General features: G+C 37.0%; 1 protein-coding gene across 12 annotated transcripts in view; it reads left to right on the plus strand.

Annotated features, from left to right (window-relative positions):
- Nucleotides 1-23,206, plus strand: part of LOC147391169 (tRNA-specific adenosine deaminase TAD2-like) — a 57,782-nt gene extending 34,576 nt beyond the window's left edge. For 5 of the 12 annotated variants that reach the window (XM_086459234.1, XM_086459232.1, XM_086459233.1 and 2 more), the window contains 6 exons: nucleotides 1,445-1,511; nucleotides 8,081-8,240; nucleotides 8,333-8,429; nucleotides 15,224-15,327; nucleotides 15,536-15,608; nucleotides 16,591-16,681. In XM_086459234.1, the coding sequence (XP_086315360.1) occupies nucleotides 1,445-1,511; nucleotides 8,081-8,240; nucleotides 8,333-8,429; nucleotides 15,224-15,327; nucleotides 15,536-15,608; nucleotides 16,591-16,606 (517 nt within the window). In that variant the 3' untranslated portion in view covers nucleotides 16,607-16,681. Of the gene's footprint in view, nucleotides 1-1,444; nucleotides 1,543-8,080; nucleotides 8,241-8,332; nucleotides 8,430-15,223; nucleotides 15,328-15,535; nucleotides 15,609-16,590; nucleotides 18,796-20,100; nucleotides 20,353-20,728; nucleotides 21,297-22,378 lie in introns of those variants that run through there. The other 7 variants (XR_015182978.1, XR_015182979.1, XM_086459230.1 and 4 more) reach the window with 7 other exon arrangements.
- Nucleotides 23,207-23,875: the final 669 nt, after the last annotated feature.

The raw sequence follows: 23,875 nt of genomic DNA on the forward strand, positions 1-23,875 counted from the left end.
CTAAGTTCATGGTTGGCCTAGGTAACAAAGTTAGATTCTAGGAAGATGCCTTTACATCCACATATACTGTATCTGATTTTTTAGGGTACTTCTGTTTCATTTGTTGCGTTAGATAGGATATTGGTATTTTGTGGAATTTAGGGCTAGCGAGGGAATTGTAGGACGTATACTATATCTGAAAGTTGTAGGACATGGCTTGGCTTCTTACTTGCTTAAGGGGTGAACCTATGTAGACCAATAAGATATTGAGTTTTCTCGAAGATCCTTATGAGGTAATTGCTCATTTGCTTGATCCCCGCACCTTCCTTTTACCAACATGTATTTGGGCTCTTGTGCCGTCCAAAGTGGCATTTTGTTCTTTGGACCATATCTCCTCTAGCCATAGATCATCTAACGGGAAGAAGGCCATCCTGCCATATATATTTTCATGTGTAAAAAAAGTGACAAATCCATGGTGTGTATTTTCTCTTCCATTGCAATTTTTCTCAGGAGGTTTGGAGGACTTTTCTCCAATCCTCAGGCAGGTGCTAGAGAATCTCAAAGGTTGTTCTTGGGTTTTCTAAAGTTGGTCTGTAGTTGCCACTGACACTTGTGGTCTTGCTATGTTGAGATGGTTTCCCTTTGCCATGCATTGGGCAATTGAGAAACATATATATAGAATGGGTATTGACAAAGTGAGGATATTGAGATGGATGAATGGCATGTTGGAAAATAAATTCAGACATGAGTGCAGGACGAAACTAGAATATAACCAATAGATGGCATAATAGGGGAGAATATTTGGATGGTTTGGTTTTGTACAATGATAATCATTGAAGCCATTGTTCGGTAGTCGGGGGCTCTAAAAAGGAGGGGAACACACAAAAATGGAAAAATGAAAAGGACTTGTTTTGAGGTGCTAAGAGGATTTGGATGCATATATTTAAGGACATGACCATGAATAGAATGGAATGGTGAAACGTGATTTGTGTAACTCATAAAATGGTAGGGATAATGCTAGGGTGTTGATGATCGGTTCAAACTTTTGTTCCGTTTCAACATCTTTTGTTTGAACATTCTAGTTTCAGTCAAGACTGGAACAAGACATGGACCCCTGAAACATTGAATGTTTTGAAATGTTTCAGTAGAGACCTTTCAGTTTTCTCTCGACCAAAGCATTGCCTCAAGATGAGATTTTAAAACTTGGCGATGGTGAATCTGTGAAGTTCTATTGGTAAATTATAAAAGTAACCATGTTTTTCTTTCTTTCTTTTTTATGTGGGGGTTTTGGTGATAGTTTGTTTATAAGTTACAATGTATGCCTTAATGGGAGCAATATACTAATTTGAGGATCGGTATTTAAGAATATCTCTAATCTTCTGTTTTTGATGATTTTCTTAGTTCGATATGAGAAAAATGTGATGTTGGCTTATTCCACATTTAACCTTTAAATTTCATGGGCCAGTTGTGTGATTGTTGAGGATGATAAGGTCATTGCTTCGGGGAAAAACCAAACTACTGAGACACGGAATGTACGATCCGGTACCTCTTTTTTATCTTCATGTAAGACTATTTTGGTAGTTAATAAGCCAGACAATTAATTATATCATTTTCTCTCTTCGTTTTATTAGTCATTTTGTTTGTACTTTCGATGTCCATCTCCTTTGTTCTGCTTTCTATCATGCCAAATAACTATTTGCAATACTTCTCTCGTTTATTTTTTTGTTTCTTCGGAGATCTACTTAGGCTTATCTATTTGACTAAAGTATCCATTTCGATTAAAAATTTGTTGCTCCCAATACTAGAAACGCTTAACTCTATGTTATAGGAAAGTTTTGCCTGTAGCAGGGTACAAGAAGCACATAACTCTATGAGATAATTAAATGGTACTTTCAAGATTTGCCGCTATATAGTTTGAAATGGGCCCTGAACTTTACTTGATATTCCAATCATGATATAGTTAGTGAGCATACTCTTCCATATGAGGTATATTCAACATGCTTCCTTCGATTTGGAAAAAAAATGAGTTGCCTACTTGAACACTCGACCTTGACCCAATTAATGAAAGAGTGTGGATATCAAGCACATGGGAGTTGCTACTCCCTGTCTTTTACATGCCATGTGACACTCTTACTAGTCCATTAACCCATAAATGTTGGGCCCACCCTAATGCAAGACTATGAATGTTACCATAAGATGATGAATCTGATATCAGACTTAATTAATGTAAGCAATGTAAACATAAATCATGAGCTCATACATTCATAGATGCAAGAGAATCCAAGCGACAATCAAAAACAGTCCTAAGGTTCGTCACAATCCCACAATAATAGCAGTTCAAGTACTAACAATTTGTTCCATTGGAAGACACATCTTCCTCTAACCTACGGTTTCAGTTAGATGCTCAAAATAAATTTCTAAGTTCAATTTCAATATAAAATACCCAAATAAGTATTGCTGATTTGTTGGGCAACGAGTTAAGAAGGTTTGAAGAAGTTGTAGGCAAAACAACGGAAAGTGATTAGGTTTTGGGTGGCTATTAAAGCACTGGACAACAAGTAGAACTTGAAAAGGAAAAAAAAGGGTTCAAAGTGGTTCGGAACAATGCGGTTCGAGTAGGAAAGGATTAGGTTGGGGGGTTTTTCGGTATTAGGATTAAGTTTCAATGGATGAAAGAATTTCAATGGGGTTTTGGAGTATAAAATGGATTGGCTAGGGCTCATTTTCTTCTGGGGAAAAATGTTCAAGAGTTTTAGAGGGGTCTTTTTTTGGGATTTTTTTTTTTGTTAGATGGGATCATATTTGTAGTTTGACTGTGGATTAGTTTTCTTCCTTCTTGTTTTCATCTTTGTTGTTTTTTCGGTGGTCCTCCTTGAACACCTTGTGTATTTTTTTTCTTCTTCATTAATAAAAATCTTTTGCCTATAAAACAAAGTTTGAAAATAGAAAATTAGAAGAGAAAGTGGGAAAGAAGATGTTAAGAAAACTGTAAATACCTACCTCGATAGAGAAATCGATATAGAAGAAGAATGCTACCTTGGACTCTCTCCAAAATGGCCTCACACCACACCCATTGTTGGGAATATCAAAGCTCAATCTTATTTGTTTCATTATTATAGAGAATTACAACAATAAACATGTACTTATAATGTTCTCTCAACCGTAAATCTAATTTCAACCATCCAACTAATATAATAAGATCCAATAGTTGTAAATAAAATTTAAACAACTTAAATAAAACAAAACAAAACATACCATCTATGTCCCAATCTCGTAATTTTGTTTGTCTTGAATTTTCAGCCTATGAAAACTCATTAAAAAATCACTATAAAGTTACCAAATTGCCCTTAAACACCTATACTAACACCACATGCTAATAGAACATGAAAATAACCCCAAATACTAATCCTAAACATTAAAATAGACTCTCCTAAGCATAAACTAAATAAAAACATGAAATATTATGACCCAATGAGAAGGTTCAATGAAATGGTGCTCGTCCATAAATTTCACTTTTATACTCCGTCTATCCACGACGACTCTAAATGTCTCTTCCTCCTTTGGAATACTTTGAAAGGTATGCTCATGATGTCCTCATCAACTCCTCTCAACTGCGAAGAGCTCGCCTATGGTGAGATAAAATTGTGATACCTTTCCAATATGTCTGGATCAATCCGTTATAACTGTCTCTATAATCCATGTGTTATTCGAATCCAAACTGTGTCTCCACTTGACGAGGTATTTTTGATAACTTCGATGTCTGGTGGAGACCACTTGGTGATCCAAGATATTCTCTATTTTTTCATTTATGCGAGGCAAAATAGTTATTGAAGGTAAAGGCTATGAAAATTGGGATGGTATGTATTTGGGGGTTAGGTGAAGGCTTAATGGTTAAATTAATAGTAGGTCTAGCATGGTCAGGTGAAATTGAGATTATTTGGGTAGGATAAAGGGTATGGCTCGAATAAGGATTACTAGGTTCAATAATTGGGCCGTGAACTAAGTCTTCCACATTGAAGGTGTGAAAAATCCACATGTTTGTCGGAAGATCAATGTAATACGCATTGGGACCAAGTCGTTTGAGTATTTTGAATGGGGCAGCATTGCTTGTAACTTCTTCACGACTCCTTGTGGGAATCACTATAGCCTTATACGAACCATTACTAAATCACCTACTTGGAACTCTTTAAACCCACGATGTGCATCAACAAATAATTTATATTGTGCATTGCTCAATAATTTTCTTTCTGATCTTAGAATGCAATTCATGAATGTGATGTGCAGATGTCTACTAACTCAGAAGTCCTATGTGATACTACTATGGGTATAAGATCTACAAGCTTCCTAGGTTTATAATTGTGTACAACTTCAAATGGACTCATGCTTGTGGTCCTAAGTGGAACTAGTATGTGCAAACTAAACTATGGATAGTAATGAATCCCATGATCTAACATGCTCTCCTACTAAACACCTCAATAAATTTCCTAGATGCTCATTAACGACCTCAGTTTGACCATTTTTCTATGGGTGGTATGCCGATGAAAATTGGTGCCTGGTGCCCATCATGTGCCACAATGTCTTCCAAAAATAACTCATGAATCTAACATCCCGATCAGACACTATGGTCTTAGGCAACCCATGTAAACGAACTACCTCCTTAAAGAATATCTTTGTTATGTTAGATGCATCAGAGGTCTTGAAACAAGCAATGAAGTTAGCCATTTTCGAGAAACGGTCCATTACTTCAAATTTCATGATAACTCGATGGATCGCACTGCCTTAGTGCTGGCGACACATCATTCAAAATTTTGCCCTATCAACTTTCGATGGTAAGATAGTGGCCTACTATGGTGGTGAAAGGTGATGGAGAATTAGGGTTCGATTCTGGAGAGGGAGCTTGAGAAACAGCTACCATATCCAAGGAAGGCAGCAGGTACGCAAATTACTCAATCCTAACACAGGGAGGTAGTGACAATAAATAACAATACCGGGCTCTTCGAGTCTGGTAATTAGAATGAGTACAATCTAAATCCCTTAATGAGAATCCATTGGAGGGCAAGTTTGGTGCCAGCAACGGTAATTCCAGCTCTAATAGCATATACTTAAGTTGTTGCAGTTAAAAAGCTCTTAGTTGGACTTTGGGTTGGGCCAGCCGGTCCGCCCTTGGGTGTGCATCGGTCGTCCCATCCCTTCTGTCGGCGATACTCTCCTAGCCTTAATTAGTCGAGTTGTGCCTTCAGTGTTGTTACTTTGAAGAAATTAGAGTGCTCAAAGTAGGCATAAGCTCTAAATACATTAGCATGGGATAACATCATAGGATTCTAATCCTATTACATTGGCCTTTGGGATCAGAGTAATGATTAATAAGGACAGTCGGGGGCATTCGTATTTCATAGTCAGAGGTGAAAGTCATTGGCAACCCATGTAAACAAACTACCTCCTTAAAGAAAAACTTTGTTATGTTAGATGCATCAGAGGTCTTGGAACAAGCAATGAAGAGAGCCATTTTCGAGAAATGGTCCATTACTACAAATATGGAATCGTGTTTCCGAATAGTCTTTAGGAGTCCTAGTAAGAAATCCATGTTGATGTCTTGCCACGGGGAATGTGGCAATGGCAAAGAGGTGTACAAACCGGTGGTTTGCTTCTTTTGTCTTGCCACGGGGAATCTTAGTCGCTACGTTTCTCTTGAGACTTGACCAATAGAAACGATCCTCAACCAGAACAATGGTCTTGTCTCAACCAAAATGATCGGCTACTCCACTTGTGTGGAGTTTCCAAAAGAGAGTCTCGCAACGATGTGGGGAATGCACAGTCTACTATCTTTGAACAAAAATCTATCTTGTAAAACAAACTCTCTATTACTCTTAATTTGATTTCCTAAGAATGATGCATATAACTCCCCGAAATTCGGGCACATGGAATAATTATCTCTAATTTGCTCAAACCCAATCACTTCTGCACTCATTGTGTGCAATAGTGCAACCTTGCAGCTCAGTGCATCCGTAGGTATATTCTCAACTACTATTTTGTGTTTAAGTACAAAGATACTCTTGAAGAAACTCAACCCACTTGGTATGACTTGGGTTTAATTTCTTCATGGAGCTGAGATATCTTAAAGTTTCGTGGTCTGAGAGCAAAACGAACTCTTGCGGCAATAGATAAGGTCTCCAATATCTCTCAAGGACTGGGCTACCGTGTAGAATTCTGTCTTAGGTGGAGTATTTTTGTTTTCCATCATTTAGTTTCTTGCTAAAGTGTGCAATTGGGTGATTTTCCTAGCTTAGGACTCCACCAATACCTACCCCTGAAGTATCACAGGCTACTTCAGAGACTTTTGAAAAGTCGGGTTGATGCATGACAGGAGCTTTAATCATCTTTGACTTGATCTCCTTAAATGCTTTAGTTGCGGCATTCGTCCATTTGAATTCCCCTTTGCATATGCAATCCGTAATGAGGACATAATGGAAATGAATCCTATGATGAAACACCTATAAAATGTAGCTAGATCATGAAAGCTACGAACCTCATGAATGTTTCGTGGTTTGTGCCATTCCATTATGGCTTTGACTTTCTCGGGATCTGCTGACACCCCCGTCAAAGGAAACTATGAAACCTAAGAATAACTTGATTGGACATGAACAAACACTTCTTATGGTTAGCATAGAGTTATTCATTCCTAAAAACACTACAAACTTGTTTCAAGTGGTCTAGTGTTGTTCTTGAGAGTGGCTATAAATCAAAATGTCATCAAAGTAAACCACTAGGAACTTACCTTTAAAGGGTCTCTCAACCCCTGTGTCATAACCCTCATAAAGGTACTTGGGGCGTTAGTTAGCCCAAAAGGGCATGAATAACCACTCGTACAAGCCATCCTTTGTTTTGAAGGCAATTTTCCACTCAGCCCCTAGACAGATGCGAATTTGATGGTAGCCACTTTTAAGATCTATCTTTGAAAAGATAATGGCACCTGCTATAATGTCCAACATATCGTCAAGCCTAAGTATTGGAAATCTATTGCCCTGCTATCCACACATATTTACCAAGAACCATCTTTTTTAGATGTAAGGAGGGTAGGCACAAAACATGGAGTCATACTCTCTCTGATGAATCCTTTTTCTATAAGCTCGTCAATTTGCTTATTTAATTCTCCATGCTCAGTAGAGTTCATTCTATAGTGTGGTAAATATTGGAAATAATCTAGTTATTTTAGTCATAGTTGTTTTCTAGTAGTAGTTTTTTTTATTTCTTATATGTAAGAGCAATTTTGTCTTTTGACTCTTATTATTATAAATTCCTGCCAAGCTCTCAAATTGAGAATTGACAATTACTTTTCTATAATTCTGCTTGGTATCAAAGCCCTAGAAGACCCATTGACTCCTCTTTTTGGGACCTTGAACTCTCTTCTCTTCTCCTATTCTTTTCTCTCTCTCATCAACCTTCTAGATCTTGAAGACTTAATAACCTAGTGAGAGCTTCGTTAGGAGGTCTTCCTTTCGGGGGATTTTTTTTTTCTGTTTCGGTTCATGATCTCTTAATCGTGTGTTGCGATAAGGATCATACAGGTGATCACATGCTGCAATAGAGTTTCTGCGCTGTGTTTCTACCCCTCGATATAGTTTTCTGCCTGCGATAGGCCTGTCTAGAGTTACCCTAGCCTGCGATAAGGATCGTTAGGGTTTTCTACCCTTGTTGGACTGCTTGGTGATCTGCGACAGCAACAAGAGGTGGAGTTTTGTGCCTGCAACAGTACAAGACAGCAGTTTGGTAATCCACGACAGTAACTAGTGTGCTGTTTGTTGTCTGCAACAGCATCTGGCAAGTATTTCTGGTTCTGCGACAGCAATAGGTGCAGCTTTGGTGGTTTGCGACAGCAATAGGTGCGGTTTTGGCTGCCTGCGATTGGGTTGGTGGCTGTTTGGTGGTCTACACAGCACCATAGCCCTGCTGAGTGGTCTGCGACTGGGTTGGTAGCTGTTTGGTGAGCTGCACAAGTTTGATGGCTGGAAAACCCTCATCTGCAGATGTGTCATTTTCTCCGTCTCTTACTTCATAGCTAAGCTTATTATGTAGTTTCGATTTATTGATTTTACACATGCAGGCAACAAGACATGCTGAGATGGAAGCCATCAATGTTCTGCTTGAACAGTGGCAAAAGATTGGACTTTCAGAGACGGAACTTGAGAGCAAATTTTCAAGATGCGATCTCTATGTCACTTGTGAACCATGTATAATGTGTGCAGCAGCCTTATCAATTATTGGTTTGCTCATTCAACCCTATTGCATCATGACTTTTAATTTCTCTTATTAAGATCCATGCTGGGTTATTTATTTATTTTTAATCTTATTTAAGGAATAAGGGCTGTATATTATGGCTGTGCTAATGATAAATTTGGAGGCTGTGGATCAATCTTGTCACTGCATTCAAGTAGCTCTGACCAGCTTTCTGGGTAACCTTTGTGCTACATTGAACTCGTTATTTATTGGCTCATTTTTTTAGTCTTTTTTCCAGTTATTATTGTTGCATATTATTTTCAGCATTTTTGTTTAATGGATCCCTCCCCCCCCCCCTCACACACACACACACACACCCCCCTCACACACAAATGGCCACCACCAGAAATATAGGTGGTACCATCCTGAATATGCAACTGTCGGGCAATCCTCATGGGTTCCAAGTAATTTAATTGGAGATTGAGGAAAAAAATTATGTCTCAAAGTTTGAAAAAATGTTCCAATGACTGGATTGAACTGTAAATTTTGGTCATTAATGTATAATGCTATCTAAACTAATACTTGTAAATTGTCAATACTTGTTGTTTTAGATAAGGGAACTCTAAGATGTGGACAAATGAACAGTTTCTTGTATCCCACGTCGAACTTCTAACTGTGTTGTAACATTCCATGGCATTTCTCTTCAGCATTTTATTGTATAGGGCATCTGGACTAGTTTGCTTGGGGAAGAGGCAACTCTCGTTATGCACTTGCAATACCATTTTATCACTTTCCTACACGTGATAAAGCAATTGAAATCTTTTAATGCTCGTAACAGCATAGTCCTCTTTCTTCAGTTGGAAAGTGTGAGCTTCCTAAGTTGGTAAATTGATTCAAAGCTGCTTACTAATTACTACTAGGTGGTGGAGCAACTTGGGTTTTCTCCCCAAGGTCATGAAATATCACACCCTCGCCAGTGCGCTACTGGTTGGACCCGTGGTTGATCAAGCACAGATGGTTGGGCTCGTGGCTGCGGCGTGGAATAAGAGGGAGGGGGTGAAGTTAGTCCCACGTCGACTACGGAACGCTCGAAATTCTAGGCTATAGGTAGTCCAACTCCCTTACCTTGTAACAAAGCGTTTTAAAGCCGTGAGAGGAAACCCATAACAGACGATATTGTTTCTTGATCAAGGGTGGGGGCGTTACATGGGATTGAGTCTCTCCTCTCGTGATTATACACGATACACCAGTTTGTGGTGGCTAGTCATATCCGAAGGGATTATTCCTACTTCCAAAGGAAGTTGGGACACCCTACATTGTAAAAAAACACATTTTGAATTATGTGGCCTCTCCAATATTTTCAAATGGACATTTTTTTTCAGTTCTAAATACCAAATTCTTTCAATACTTCCTTCCATTAGCTTTTTTATCTACAAAATCAATCTGGGTTGTGCAAAAGGGAAATCCTTTTAGAAGTCAGAATAAGTAGCGTAAACATTTAGTTCCCAATTCTGGTTTGTAAGTTATGAACCTCGTATCTTTTCAAAAGTTTGAAATGTTCTCTCGCATTTCTAGAATAATTCTGTCAAGTCTCTTTTGTGAGAACTTGGCAGGAATTTATATTAATTAAAAGAGTCAAAAGACAAAAAAACCCTTACAAAGAAGAAATAAATAAAAAACTATTACAACTAAACAATTATGGCTAAAAAAGCAACTAGATTATTTTCAATACTACTCAAACTGGGGTGAATATATCAAACCCAGCTTGACAATGTGAGAATAAGTGATAGACGGACTAATAGACTTCGTAAGCATATCAGCAAGTTGATCTGAAAAAGGAACGAAGATTGTTTGAAGATCACCAGATCGAACTTTCTCCCTGAGAAAGTGAATATTAACTTCAATGTGCTTAGTTCTTTCATGAAGAATTGAGTCAGAAGCAAGCATAATAGCAAACATGTTATCACAAGGCGAACTAGAAGAACCAAAAACATGAAATCCCAACTCTGTCAGCAAAAATCAAAGCCAAATTAGTTCACATATATCAAGGGTCATAGCACGATATTCAGCTTCAGCAAAAGAACGAGATACCACATTTTGTTTCTTACTTTTCCACGAGATAAGATTATTACCATAAAAAGTACAGAAACCAGAGATGGATCTCCTATCTGTGAGAGAACTAGCATAATTAGCATCTGTAAAACAAGACAAATGCAATTGAGCAGTGAAAGAGTAGAAAAGCTCAAGACTAGGATGTGACTTCAAGTAGGGAAGAATACGATAAACGGCATCAAGATGAGAAGTACACGGAGTATGCATGAACTGATTGATCACATTGATCGGGCAAAAGACAACTTCGGTATAGTGTTAGTCAGATAAATCAGACGACCTACAAGTTTCTGATAAGAAGAAGGATTCGATAATAGAGTACTAGAATTAACTTGAAGACAATGATTTTGACCCATAGGAGAGGAAGTAGGACAACAACCAAGCATCCCAGTGTCCTAAAGAAGATCTAATGTGCGTTTTTACACTGAGATAGCGAAATACCACGGCGAGAGTGGGCCACTTCTATCCCTAAAAGTACTTGAGTACCCAAGTCCTTAACCTCAAAGCACGACCCAATAACAGTTTAATTCTGTCAATCCACTATGCATTATCTCCAGTCACAATAATATCTTCCACATAAACCAAGACAATAGTGCAACGACCATCCACTCATCGATGAATGAAACAAGTATGATCTGAGTGGTATCTAGAAAATTCCATAGATAAAATAACCTTAGAAAATCGTTGAAACTAGGCTCTCAAGGACTGCTTCAGGCCATACAAAGATTTAAGGAGACGGCATACCTTCCCAAAATACTTCCCCTGAAGATGAAACCCAGGAGGAAGGTCCATATAAATAACCTCAGTCAAATCATCATTCAGAAAAGCATTCTTCACATCAAGTTGGTGTAATGGCAGGAATTACATGTTATTAAAAAGATATAAGAAGGCGAATAGTGAAAAGTTTGGCAACCGAAGCAAACGTGGCATCAAAATCTTTTTCAGGAGTCTGTGTAAATCCCCCTTAACAACAAGGCGTGCCTTGTACCAATCAACAATCCCATCGGCGAGATATTTCACAGTGAAGACCCACTTACACCCAACGGTACGCTCCCTAGATGGGATGGTAACAAGTTCCCATGGACTATTTTTTTGCAAAACATCTATTTCGGTAGTCATAACTCTAGTCCATTGAGGGTCTCACAAAGCCTCTAATACAGACTGAGGAATCCGAATAGAATCAGTAGCCGCAAGATAGGCCTGATAAAAGGAAGAAAGACCTTGATAGGAAACAAATTGGGCGATAGGAAACAAATTGGGCAATAGGATGATCAGTCACACACCCCCGCTTACTTTTGCGAATAGCAATAGGAAAGTGAGTCAGAAATTGAAGGGGGTAAGAACATGTATAGATGTCGAGTTAGGAAAGGATATACTTAAGTCCAAAGAGGAGGTTGGTACAGGTGGAGGAGGGCGAGAGTGACGAGTGTAGACCTTAAGCGTCGTCGAAGATGGAGAAAAAACTGGAGAGGGCAACACTATAGGAGACGGGTCTTACAAAGTAGAAGGGTCTTGTAAAGTAGATGTGGCACGAAAGTATGAGACATTTTCAAAGAAAGTAACATCAAGAGAATGATCCGATGAGAAACTAGATCATAACATCAATACCCTTTTGACATAGAAGAGTAACCCAAGAAAACACACCAAATAGCTTTGTCATCTAATTTGGTGTGATTAGGAGTTTTGTCCTAAACAAAGCACATGCACCTAAAGACTCGAGGTGTAATGGGAAAAAGTATACTATCATATTAAAGGACATGAAGAGGCACTTGTCCCTTTAAGGTGCGATTAGGGACGCGGTTAATAAGGAAAGCCGCAGTGAAGACTGCTATATTCTAATATGCCTTAGGAACATGCATTCCTCGGAGAAGACATCGAGCAATGCTCATGAGGTGAAGCATACCATGCTCGTGAAGATGGGAACGAATCTCATCAAATATATATTTCCCCTCCCCCATTATCAGACTGAAGAGATTTAATAGTAATATTGTACTGAGTTTGAATCATTTTAAGAAAATTGACAAAAGTAGGAAGTACTTTAAAACGAGAACACATCATATAAACCCAAGCATAGCGAGAATAGTCAGCAATAAAGGTAACATAGTATCTATGACTATTAAAAGCAGTAATAGGGGAGGCCTTCACACATCAAAATGAACTAAATCAAATATTGCATTAAATCGATGCATGCGAAGAATATAAGTCGTGTGTGTTTAGAAAATTCACACACATAGCACTAAAATTTGTGTCCACTACAAGTAGTTTTTAAAGTAGGAAATAAATAACATAAGTGTTGAAAATTGTCATGTCCTAAGCAAACATGCCATCAATCTAGGGTCTAAGAAGAAAACGTGTAACTCCCAGGGGAAGGAAGTACAGAAATTGGAACAGCAGTATGCTGAGATCCAAACAAGTACAATCCATCCCTCTCATGCCCTTTGCCAAAAATCCTACTCAAAGTCAAGTCTTGAAAACTGCAGTGAGTAGGAAAAAGGTAAGTGGGCAATTTATAAATCTAATAATGCTACTCATAGACATAAGATTAAAAGATAGATGAGGGACATGAAGTACAAAGTCTAGTGAAATCTTAGAGGATAAAGGGATGGTACCTTTGCTGTGGATAAGTGTAAGAGATCCATTAGCAAAGCGAACCTCTCTATGAGTAGTAAGAAAAGTAAATGAAATAAAATGACTAGATTCATAGGTCATGTGATCAGAGGCACCAGAATCAATAACCCAGGTCAGAGAAACAAAGACAGACTGGGTGATATGGAAGGCAGAGGATGCACCTAAAGGCGTAGTATCTGAGGCCAATGTCGATGAGGGGTGAGTGTGAACATGAATCTGATCCTGAACAATAGTGGCAATCTTAGTCTGTAGTTGTTGCAAGTCAATTGTGCCAAGTGAGGAAGGAGGATCGGTGAGAGGAATGGATGATGACTCCATTGTAACTGCACGATAAGTAGACTATCCCAAAGACAGAGTTGAAGAAGATCGTGGTATCAAATGAGAAAACAACAGGCCTTCTCATGACCTGTCTTTCCACAATGACTGCAAGTGAGGCCATTCCCTTTGCCACGACCACGACTCTCTAATCCCGGGGTTCGAGAGTCGGAGAAACTTGAGTTGATTGTTAAAACCATCTGATCTGTAGTTGGAGCAGAGAGAATACATGGTGTCTTAGAGGGGAAAACACGACGACGACGCTCATCACTGTCAATGGTCACAAATGTCTCAAACTCAGGACGTAAACCCATAAGAAACTAATATATCTGATGTTGAGAAATCCTCTTAACCACATACCCAGTTGCCTCTGCAAACAACTCAGTTATAGACTCATAATGGAACAGTTCCTCCCACCGAGACTGAAGAAAATCAAAGTAATCGGCTACACTCTGAGTCCCTTAGGTAGCCTGTGATATGTCTCTATAAAGCTCATAAATCCTTGAGTCATTCCTGGCCACAAGGCTGAGACAAACTCATGATACATAAACATGGTATAGATGCGCTACTCCATGAAATTAAATAACCACCCAAGAATAGTGTAGTTGTCGATTTCCCATTATTCAAATTTGCGGTCAATGAGGGGTTGTTTAGTAATGGTACCCAAAAGCTATCCGATTTTACCTCTATTGCGCAAATAAAGACACACAGACCAAAACTAGGATTGAAAATTTCGACCATCTAATAGAGAAATGGTGATACGCTGGGTTGAGAAATTTGCCCCAAGAGTCGTATTAGAATCCTTAGACTCTAGATTCGTCGTCATTACTTGTGACTATGGCTTGAAGGGAGATTACTGTGTAAAAAAAAAATCAAAGGTAGAAGGAGGGCAGTAGCACTGTCACACCCTCACAAGTAGTCTAGAAACTGTATCACAAACCCTCACAAGGACATACAGCCCTGTTGCAAGTCTGTACAAGTAGCCTTACTGTTGTCGCACCCTCAAACAGTCCTGAAACTGTATCGCATGCCCCAAACAACAGTTATGCTGTTGCAGATCCTCAAAAACCACCTGTACTAGCAGACCTACTGCTGTTGCACCCTCAGAACAGTCCAAAAACTGTTGTCGCACCCTCAAAAACAGTCCAGAAATTACTGTGCAAGTAGCCTTACTGCTGTCTCACCCTCAAACAGTCCAGAAACTGTATCGCAGGCCCCAAACGGCAGTTATGTTGTTGCAGATCCTCAAAAACCACCTGTACTAGCAAACCTACTACTGTTGCACCCTCAACAGTAGTTACGTAGTTGTTGCAGGTATACTCAGCTCCCAAGAAGCTTATCGCAGGCAATAAGAGGCATTCTTACAAACAGAAACCCTAGTCATAGGCAAGAAAAACCAACTATAACAGATAGAAACCCTATTGTAGGGTAGAAGCACAACGCAGAAGATATTATCGCAGCATGTGGCGAGAAAAAAACAACAATAAAATCCCTATTGCAACACACGATCAAGGAAAGATGAACAAGAAAAAAAGAGCCCCCGAAGGGGAGACCTTCTAACGAAGTTCCTACTAGGTTATTAGGTATCAAAAACTTCTAGAGTTGTTGATGGAGGGAGGAACAAGAAGGAAAAAGGAGGAAGGAGACTTCAAGATCCCACTACCTAGAGAGGTGAACCCAAAGGGGGTCGTTGGATTCTCTAGGCTCTGATACCAAGAAGAATTTTGAGAAGGATTCTGTCAATTCTCTTTTGTGAGAGCTTGACAGGAATTTATATTAATTAAAAGAGTCAAAAGACATAAAAGCCCTTGCAAAGAAGAAATTAAAAAAAAATTATTACTGCTAAACAATTATGACTAAAAAAGCAATTAGATTATTGCCAATATTTCTCAAGTCATGGTAGCCATGCAAGCCTCTAGAAATTAAATTTGTAATCTCCATTTTTAGTTATCTTTTGAAGTTCTCTCTCTTGTGACAGCAAAGAGGTTTTGGAAGGGAAGAATTTCAAATGTATTGGAGGAATAATGGCATCAGAAGCTGTCTCTCTTTTACGAAGTTTCTATGAGCAAGGGAACCCCAACGGTATGTGCTTGCATTGCAATCTCTTAAAATTCATGATCTAAACTTGAACTTCTATTTACATACATTTATGGTAACTACCAAAATCCATATGAAATCCAGTTTACTGCAACACTTGGTTCAGAATCTGTGATATTGATTTCTTTGAATTAATAAAAGGCACTTGGTATATCTACCAGCCATTATGATAGTAAATTTCTGTTCTGTTAAGAGGTGGAAAGCATGCTTATTGGCATTTCGATTCCAGACGTTAAGAGACACAAGTGCCTTAGGGGTAACAATAGGTTAGTTGTCAAAAGTGTTCCATTCTTTTCAATTAATAGTTTTTCATTTTAGTATCATTTATATTTTTTAGTCTTCCTGGCCATCTGTAGATATGTATTGGAAACTAAATAGTGGTTGGCCTAGGCATGCCTATAGCACGCCATGTGATGTGCTTTCCCTTTATGAATGTCAGCCATTATTTAAAGGACTACTAAATGGGTAAAGGCAAAATAAGCATGTTTTTGCCTCACTATTACATGGGACGATTCCAAGGTGGTGGTGAAATGCATGTATCCTCTGGGCTCACCACCCTGTCTAAAACCTCAAAATTCCTATTAAGAGTTATGGGTGTCTCTCTATACCTCTTAAATGCAATCATGGTGGCTTTCTTACAGAAAGAAGTTATAAAAGGATGAAAAGTGTAATAAAAATAGTTATGAATGTAGTAAAAATCTCCTCATATAACACTATTAACATGAAGGATCACATTTTAGGCTTAAAAAAATGGTATAAGTCTGTTTGACCTAAAAACACTTGTGCAACGCAAAATGTGTGCTTTATGTGAATCGATTCCAGTTTGCATACTTGTCTGTGCATATGCTCATTTGAATGGATTGGGCAATATCCAAAAAATGTCACTTTGAAGGTTATTATTTTTATTTTTATTTTTATCTTTATCGGCAAGCGGGTTTGTGGTTTGTGATTAATACTCACAATCTGCCAACCTTCAAAAGAATGTTGTTTATTAGATGGTGATTAGTGGATTGTTAGAGGTAATGATCAAATCCAATAGCTGCCCATAAATGTGAAGGTCAGGATTAATGAAATGGCCTTCAGATTGATTGGCTTGGTGGATCCCATCATGCCCAGCTATCTTTGAAACATGAACATTAGATACGCTTTTCATTCATTTCTTTCTTTCTTTCTTTAGTAATCCCTAATTGATTGAAATGTCTACATTATGCTTGATCACTTTAATCCTCTCTTTTTTGTTTATTTCAGCACCAAAGCCTCATAGGCCAGTTCGAGTATAGAGAAAGAAAGACCATAAAGTTTAAAGAGAAGGAAAAGAAGAGAGAATAGAGTTATAGAGTTTCCCTCAAGATTTGTAGTAACATTAAATCCCAATCCCTCTTTAAGTGGGGGATAAAGAGAGTGGTGCCCACTGTTGTGTTTTATTATATGGATTTATGTGTAGGATTATTAATCATTGAATTTTAATTGTTATGATTTTACACTAATAATTAAGGCTTTTAACTTTTGTACTAAACAACTTTTTTAGGGCTATTTTATTATTGGATTTAACAAAAGGTAGTTCAGGTTTACTGCCTTAGGAGGCCCAGCTGCATGTTGAACACACACACACACACTAGTGCGTTTAATTTTGAGGTTCAGCTTGGCCCAAGCTGCACATTTCATATATATAACCCAAATCCCCACCACCAAAAGACTTCCTCACTACTCTACTTTCCCACGGCACCCAAAAAAAAAAATTATCCATAATATTAATAACCAACCTTCCTCTACATGCACGATTAGATCCAAATCTTTAAAACCATTTACGAATTAGCAGTGCACTCTTAATTCGGAATTTCCTAAGACCAAGCACATTCTACATCTTTTGTTTGTAAATTAATTTTCATCTAAATCAAAACGGGATTTTTATTATTTCAATAGAAATCCTGAATCAACTTCTCAAATTTCACTTCCACAGTTTTTGGATTGGAGAAGAGAGAAAAAGTGAACTAGGATGCTAGATAGGGTGTTCCACCCTTGGATAAGTATTTGGCCTTTCAGGTGGCATTTCGATTTACTTCTCCAAGTGCTTCTGACTCCTGTGCATGTGCATTTGGATGAATTTCTATAGGAAAAAAGCAACTTCTTGGGCAGTGGAGAGGGGGAGAACCTAATTTCACAAAGGACCACCTTAACCACTTCTAGAAATAGAGAGCGCACTTGAATTGAACACCGTGAAAAAACAGCTTTGGGACAAGTTTGCCCCTCATCAATAATGCAATTTACCCACTTGTCCCCGATCAAATCAAGCGAGTTGTTCATGCTTCCAACTCTCTGGTCTCATCATTTGCAACCCATCTTCTCAACTGGATCGTCTTCCCCATAGAACACGGGCACTGTTGATCATCCTCCAACTCTGTTCATGCTTCTAACTCTATAGATTGTCTTCCCCATGGAACACTGTCGTTGTTAGTAACTCTTTTTTGTGTTACCAACACAGTTGATCATTGTCAGATCGAAAGTGTGTTTTTTTTTTTTTGGAATCCAAATCTAACTCCCCATAGAGTTATAATTGGTTCCTCTTATAAATCCAAAATCCCACCTTCACACTACTACTAAATCCTAATAGACAGACAACTACACATAAAGAAACAAGAAAACAATTGAGAAAACTGAGTCTTACCCACTATATCATGAAACCGGTGAAAAGAACTTCAATTCAATTCAGACTTACTAAAAAAGATAGAAACCAATAGAGAAATTCAGTCTAGACCCACTTACAATAACCTTCATCAAAGCCTAAAACAAATTCAATTCAAGAAAAAAGAACACGATTGAACAAAACCCAATTGAGAAGGGTTTAGATCCAAAGAAACTGGTTTTAGTCATCTTCTCTCAGCTAAAAGTTCTGTCAAAATGTAAAAAGCAAGATGAGATCCAAGTTCTTTAAAGTGGTTTTTATTACAAACAAACAAACATCAATTCCTTCAAAAAGAATATTTATCCCCAGAGTCAAATAAAAAACATATATATCGCGACAAACAATTTCAACCGTTCGATACGTGCTAGATCGACGACTCAGATCGTATGTAGCGTTACAATCGATTGTAAAAGAACGAAAATTTGTTATTTCGAAGTTCCTCCCCGTAAATAAAAAAACAAATCGTCTTCTTCACTCTCTACCCCAGCGTTCGAAGATACAGATCTGAGATCTCCATCTTCGTCTTCTTCTTCACTCTCTTCCTCTTCGACAGTTCGAAGACACAGATCGATCACCGTCTTCCTCATCTCTCTCTCTCTCTCTCGCTAACTCGTTGCGAAGAAACGAAGAGCTCGGCCGAACCCCAGCTTGACAGAAACCCAACTCGTCCATCCCTCCCTCTGCTGGAAACGAAGACAGAACCTCATCGAAGAAACCCAACTCGGCTTCGTCCTCATCTCTCTCTCTCTCTCTCCAAAAGAAACCCTAAGGTAAACCCTTAAATTTTTTTTTATTTCATTTGTTTTTTTTTTTATGTATCGATTATGACGAATCATCGACAAATTTTTTTTTGAAAGCTGCTTTGTTTCACTGATATTGAGTTATTGTTGTGTGTTTCATTTTTCATTAATTAATCGTCTATGGATATTGAGTTAATTGCATCGCTTCCCTTCCGATGGTATATTATACGTATGGGTTTGTCTAGAATAAGCCCTTGGCAGCATGTCATGGATTAAAATCAAAATATCCAAGTATCCACGACATCGATATGACAGACATTTTGAAGGATTTGAGTAATATATCCACAGATTGTTAAGAAATATGTCCTTTAGGTCCTTAAAACATAGAAACTACCTACCTTGAATATGCTTTTTATCAGAAGATTTCATGGCATGTTGAGTTCTTCTGTCAAAAGTTTTTATTAGTAGGAGAGACTACCAATGACTTCTGGCTGCTCAAAGACAGTAGCATATTCACTGTAAAGTAGATGTGATTTAAGTTAAAGATGGTACCGCGAAGTTAGGGGAGATCGATGTTGCATTCCTTGGTTGTTATTCTTTAGGAATGTATGTAGTGGGACATCTTGGAGATACGTTGGACCTCCGTCTGTTCTTGACAATGGGTATGATCGGGAGTGGAATCTTTGTCGGGCTTTTCGAAATGGGATACTTCTGGAATATTCACGTGTTCTGGTTTTATCTTGTAATGCAAATGCTAGCTGGATTGTTTCAGGCCATGGGGTAATTGGTTTGGGAAAACAAAGAGGGGTTTGATAATGGGTGTTTGGAATGCTCATACATCTGTTGGGAACATCAGTGGGTCACTTCTTGCGGCTAGTGTTTTACAGTACAGGTGGGGTTGGTCGTTTATACTTTCTGTTTTTTTTTTTTTTTTTTTTTGCTTCTTGGTCCTTGCTCTTGTATTTCTCCTTGTCCTCTTTTTCAATAAAATCTTTTGGTTATTAAAAATGTATGCTGGCAAATAGCATTTTATGTAGATAGTGTCAAGATAACCTTTTTTGTTTGATTCTGTTTTCTGAGGTACTTAGTTTATGTTTCACATGGTGTGACACTCGAAATGAATAATGGGTATCACTCCATATTCATTTAGTAGCTGCCCTACTCATCCTGTAAACTGCAACTGTTCATTTTATGTTATTTATTAGTGGATTTCATTGTTTTCAAGTAGAGTTTTTCCTTAATTTTTTTGAAGATTGCCCATCAAAATGTTTATGTGTTGCATAATCTCGAAGTTTTTTCTTTTTTTTTTTTTTGGTTTGTTTGTTTCTCATTCAGACCTTATGGTAGGTGATGACAAAGTTCTGCTCGGAGCGCATTGCAAAATATGCCTTTGAGTATGCTTACCTGAACAACAGAAAGAAAGTGACAGCTGTGCACAAAGCCAACATAATGAAACTTGCTGATGGTCTTTTCCTAGAATCCTGTCGCGAGGTTGCAAGAAAATACCCTGGCATTAAGTACAACGAGATTATTGTGGACAACTGCTGTATGCAGCTTGTTTCAAAGCCTGAACAATTTGATGTCATGGTATGTGGATTGACACTTAATACAATTTTCCAGTTCATGCATTTACAATGTTCCAGTTCATGCATTCACTTGCTTGGTGTGTTTCCTTAATTTGATGGGTGTGAAGAATTCCATTTATTATAATATTGTTACTGATTCTTTTTTCATTCTTCTTGATGTAATTTTTATTTGCTTCCTATTTAGCAGAATAGGTTCATATGTTGAGAACCTCAAAAACTCTGACACATTCATGTTATACTAAAAAATTTTAGCTATTTTTTCTTTGATCTTTTTCATTTCGAAATGAAAGAGGGGTTTATATGTTCTATAAATTTCTCTTTTTCCATATAATTCTATTAGAATTGGAGCATTTAAGATTTTAAAATATTGGATACAGGTTGGAAAAGCATATTTTGAGCTGGTAGATTACTTAGAAGCTGATCTGATTCAACCAAAAAGAAAAAGCGAATCGAATACTGTAGCTACGAGCCTACGTGGGACTTCCTTGATTCGTTAGAGTCCTCGTGTGCACCTTCAACTGCTCCAGCACCCATTAATAACACGTTGTGTGTGTGTGTGTGTGTGAGAGAGTTTCGTCTCTGTTGCTTTTAGTGTTGAAGTAGAGGTGTTTGTTGATGCTAACGTACGCCAGAGGAATACAACAGGGAAAAATGCTCGCTCTCACAGTGGGTTCTGCTTCTGCCCCACCAATAGGAACAAGGACGAAATGTAGATGTTTTAAGAGGTGTAGAGGGGTTGCAGCAGATGGGTTCCCGTCATTTCTTCCGAAGCAAGTGGAGAGAATCAGAGACCCATTTGCTCGAAAGTTGGCTAAAAGGATTGAAAGACTTCCTGTAAAGGTGTGTCATTTAATATGTATATATTTTCCCCTTCTTTGATGTTTTCTTTTGTTTTGAACTTTTTGTTATAATGGGTTTCCTTCAATTGTTTGTTTGATGAAATTATAGCTGTGTGTGTGGGTGAGTGTGGCCTTTTTTTCTCATTGTAGGTGATAATTAGTAAATTTTCTTACGTTTTTGGGTTAGTTGGATTGATTTGAGAAATAGGAATTGAATTACTTTCATTTTAAGTTTTCCTCAAGAATTTAATATTTTTTTTGTAGGAAAAAAAAATTCATTAAAGGAGTTTGAGATGGAGATGACTAACCAAAGCTAAATACAAGCCAGACTAACCAAAAGACCCATAACAAAGGAAACTACTCAGCTCTAATGTACAAAATACAAACCCAATCCCATTTACCTAAGAAATCTTGAAAAAAATACCACTCTTGAATTCCTTAAAAAGTTTACACCCAAAGAAAAAGAAAAAAAAGAAATCCCTAGATTGAAATGATGATGTCCATGAGAGAGTTTAATGACTTCTATATTAAAACTTTGTCATTTCTGTTAAATATGTAATTTTTACCTATCAAAAACAGAAAAAGAAAGAATGATGTAATGGAAGAAAATTTAATTTAAAACTCCTACAACCAAATTTTTTTAGTTTTAGAAATTTGTCTATTGACATGGATTTTTAACTCACTTAGGAGAAGTAGACATGGGCCTCTAGATAACATGGAAATAGTTCTATAATTCCTTATCTTCTATTATATATGATTAATGGGGATGGCGGGGTGGGGATGATTCGAACAACTAAAATGAGTTATATTGAATTGGGTTTGTATGTGAAGTACTAGTAAGTCATCTAAACTGTCTCTATTACAAGGAGACCATTCATTGAAAATTGATCTTTCGGATATCCATGTTAGATTGTCCTTAGATTTGAATTTAGGTTTAGAATGGGTTTTGCTTTGTTAGTAATGGGTTCTCAGATGCAACAACGGGCGATTCTTAGACCCAATAATCAGTCTCTAGTTACGGCTTTTGTTTGAGATACTGTTCTTTTGTATCTAAGCCATGGATCAAAGTAGAGATTATTTGTAATTTAACTGTAAGTATTATATATATACTCTCTAGTATGTGATTTTTATGGAATTAGATTTTGTGCATTGTTCTTAAAATCATGTTTCTTTAATGGTTATTATCAGGGGAAACAACCCATTCGAGGAGTTCCGACTATTAGTTTGTTTGGTTCAGGTTACTGATGTTCGTGGGGAATGGTAAGAAGTTGCATATCCATATTGACTTTGGGTTTATCTTAAAATTTAGTTTGCTCCGTTATATCTTACATTGAACTCTATGGTATACTACTGCACTTATGATATGGTGTAAATTGAAAATATTGGGGCTTGGACTGATTTGAGTTTTTTACAAGCTAGTAGACATTGCATCTCCAAATCAAGGGCAAAGGAACTTCACTGGATTACAGCGAAGCCAATGTATCAGTGACAGCACTGGAGTTCTTTTATGCAACTTGAGGGATCTAAAAAGGTAAAGGGAAAAGCAAAAATGAAGTGGATTAAGGTAGCACAAAATAATGAGCCTTGACTGAAGATATAGGTCTAAACAGAGCTGAATGGAGAAAATCAGATTGTTGTTGAAGGTCCCTAGTAGTGGGGTTAGAGAATAGGCAATGGTGATTAAAGATAAAAACTGCACAAATGGTTCGTGGTTTCACTTGTGGCATATTGTTGGAAATTGAAATCAAGGATATTAGTCATATAAAACTCAGTAGGCGTTTGGATAGGACTCCTTGGTTACTTCTGACTCTTGCAGGGAGTTAGAAGTCGTTTCAATGCGTTTGGATGAACAACTCCTTCGAGGAGTTACTCCGCGCAAGAGCAAGAAATTACTCTTTGTGAAGAAGTCGAGAAAACCTATTTCTCAAAACTCATCTTGCGGGGAGTCAAATCTAACAGTTCGTTTTACCAAAATACCCTTAACTTTATTAATTTTCTATGAAAATATTCTTAATTCATTTGCTCTTAAATCAAACGAAATAAACATTTATTAATATTTAATTTTTTATTTTTAATTTTGAGTATAATGGATTTAAACACATTATATTAATATTTAATATTTTAAATATTATATTATATTAATATTTATTATATTATATAATATTAATATTTATAGTTAAACACATTATATTAATATTTAATATTTAAAATATTATATTATATTATATTAATATTTATAGTTAAAATGTCAAAAACAATATAGTTTGAAGGCATACTATGACACTAAAAGACAGTATGTCAATTTTTTATTTTTATTTTTAGTATAATGGATTTAAACACATTATATTAATATTTAATATTTAATATTTAAAATATTATATTATATTATATTATATTAATATTTATAATTAAAATGTCAAAAACAGTATAGTTTGAAGGCATATTATGACACTAAAAGACAGTTTGTTAATTTTTTTTTTTTAATATTATGTCAAAAACAGTATGTCAAATTTTTTTTAAAATTTGAGTATAATGAATTTAAACATATTATATTAATATTTAATATTTAAAATATTATACTATATTATATTAATATTTATAGTTAAAATGTTAAAAACAGTATAGTTTGAAGACATATTATGACACTAAAAGATAAAAAACAGTAACTGGTATAATATAAGGGTA

Source organism: Akebia trifoliata, chromosome 11, assembly GCF_017979445.1.
Source record: "Akebia trifoliata isolate Shusen 1 chromosome 11, ASM1797944v1, whole genome shotgun sequence".
Taxonomy (NCBI): domain Eukaryota; kingdom Viridiplantae; phylum Streptophyta; class Magnoliopsida; order Ranunculales; family Lardizabalaceae; genus Akebia; species Akebia trifoliata.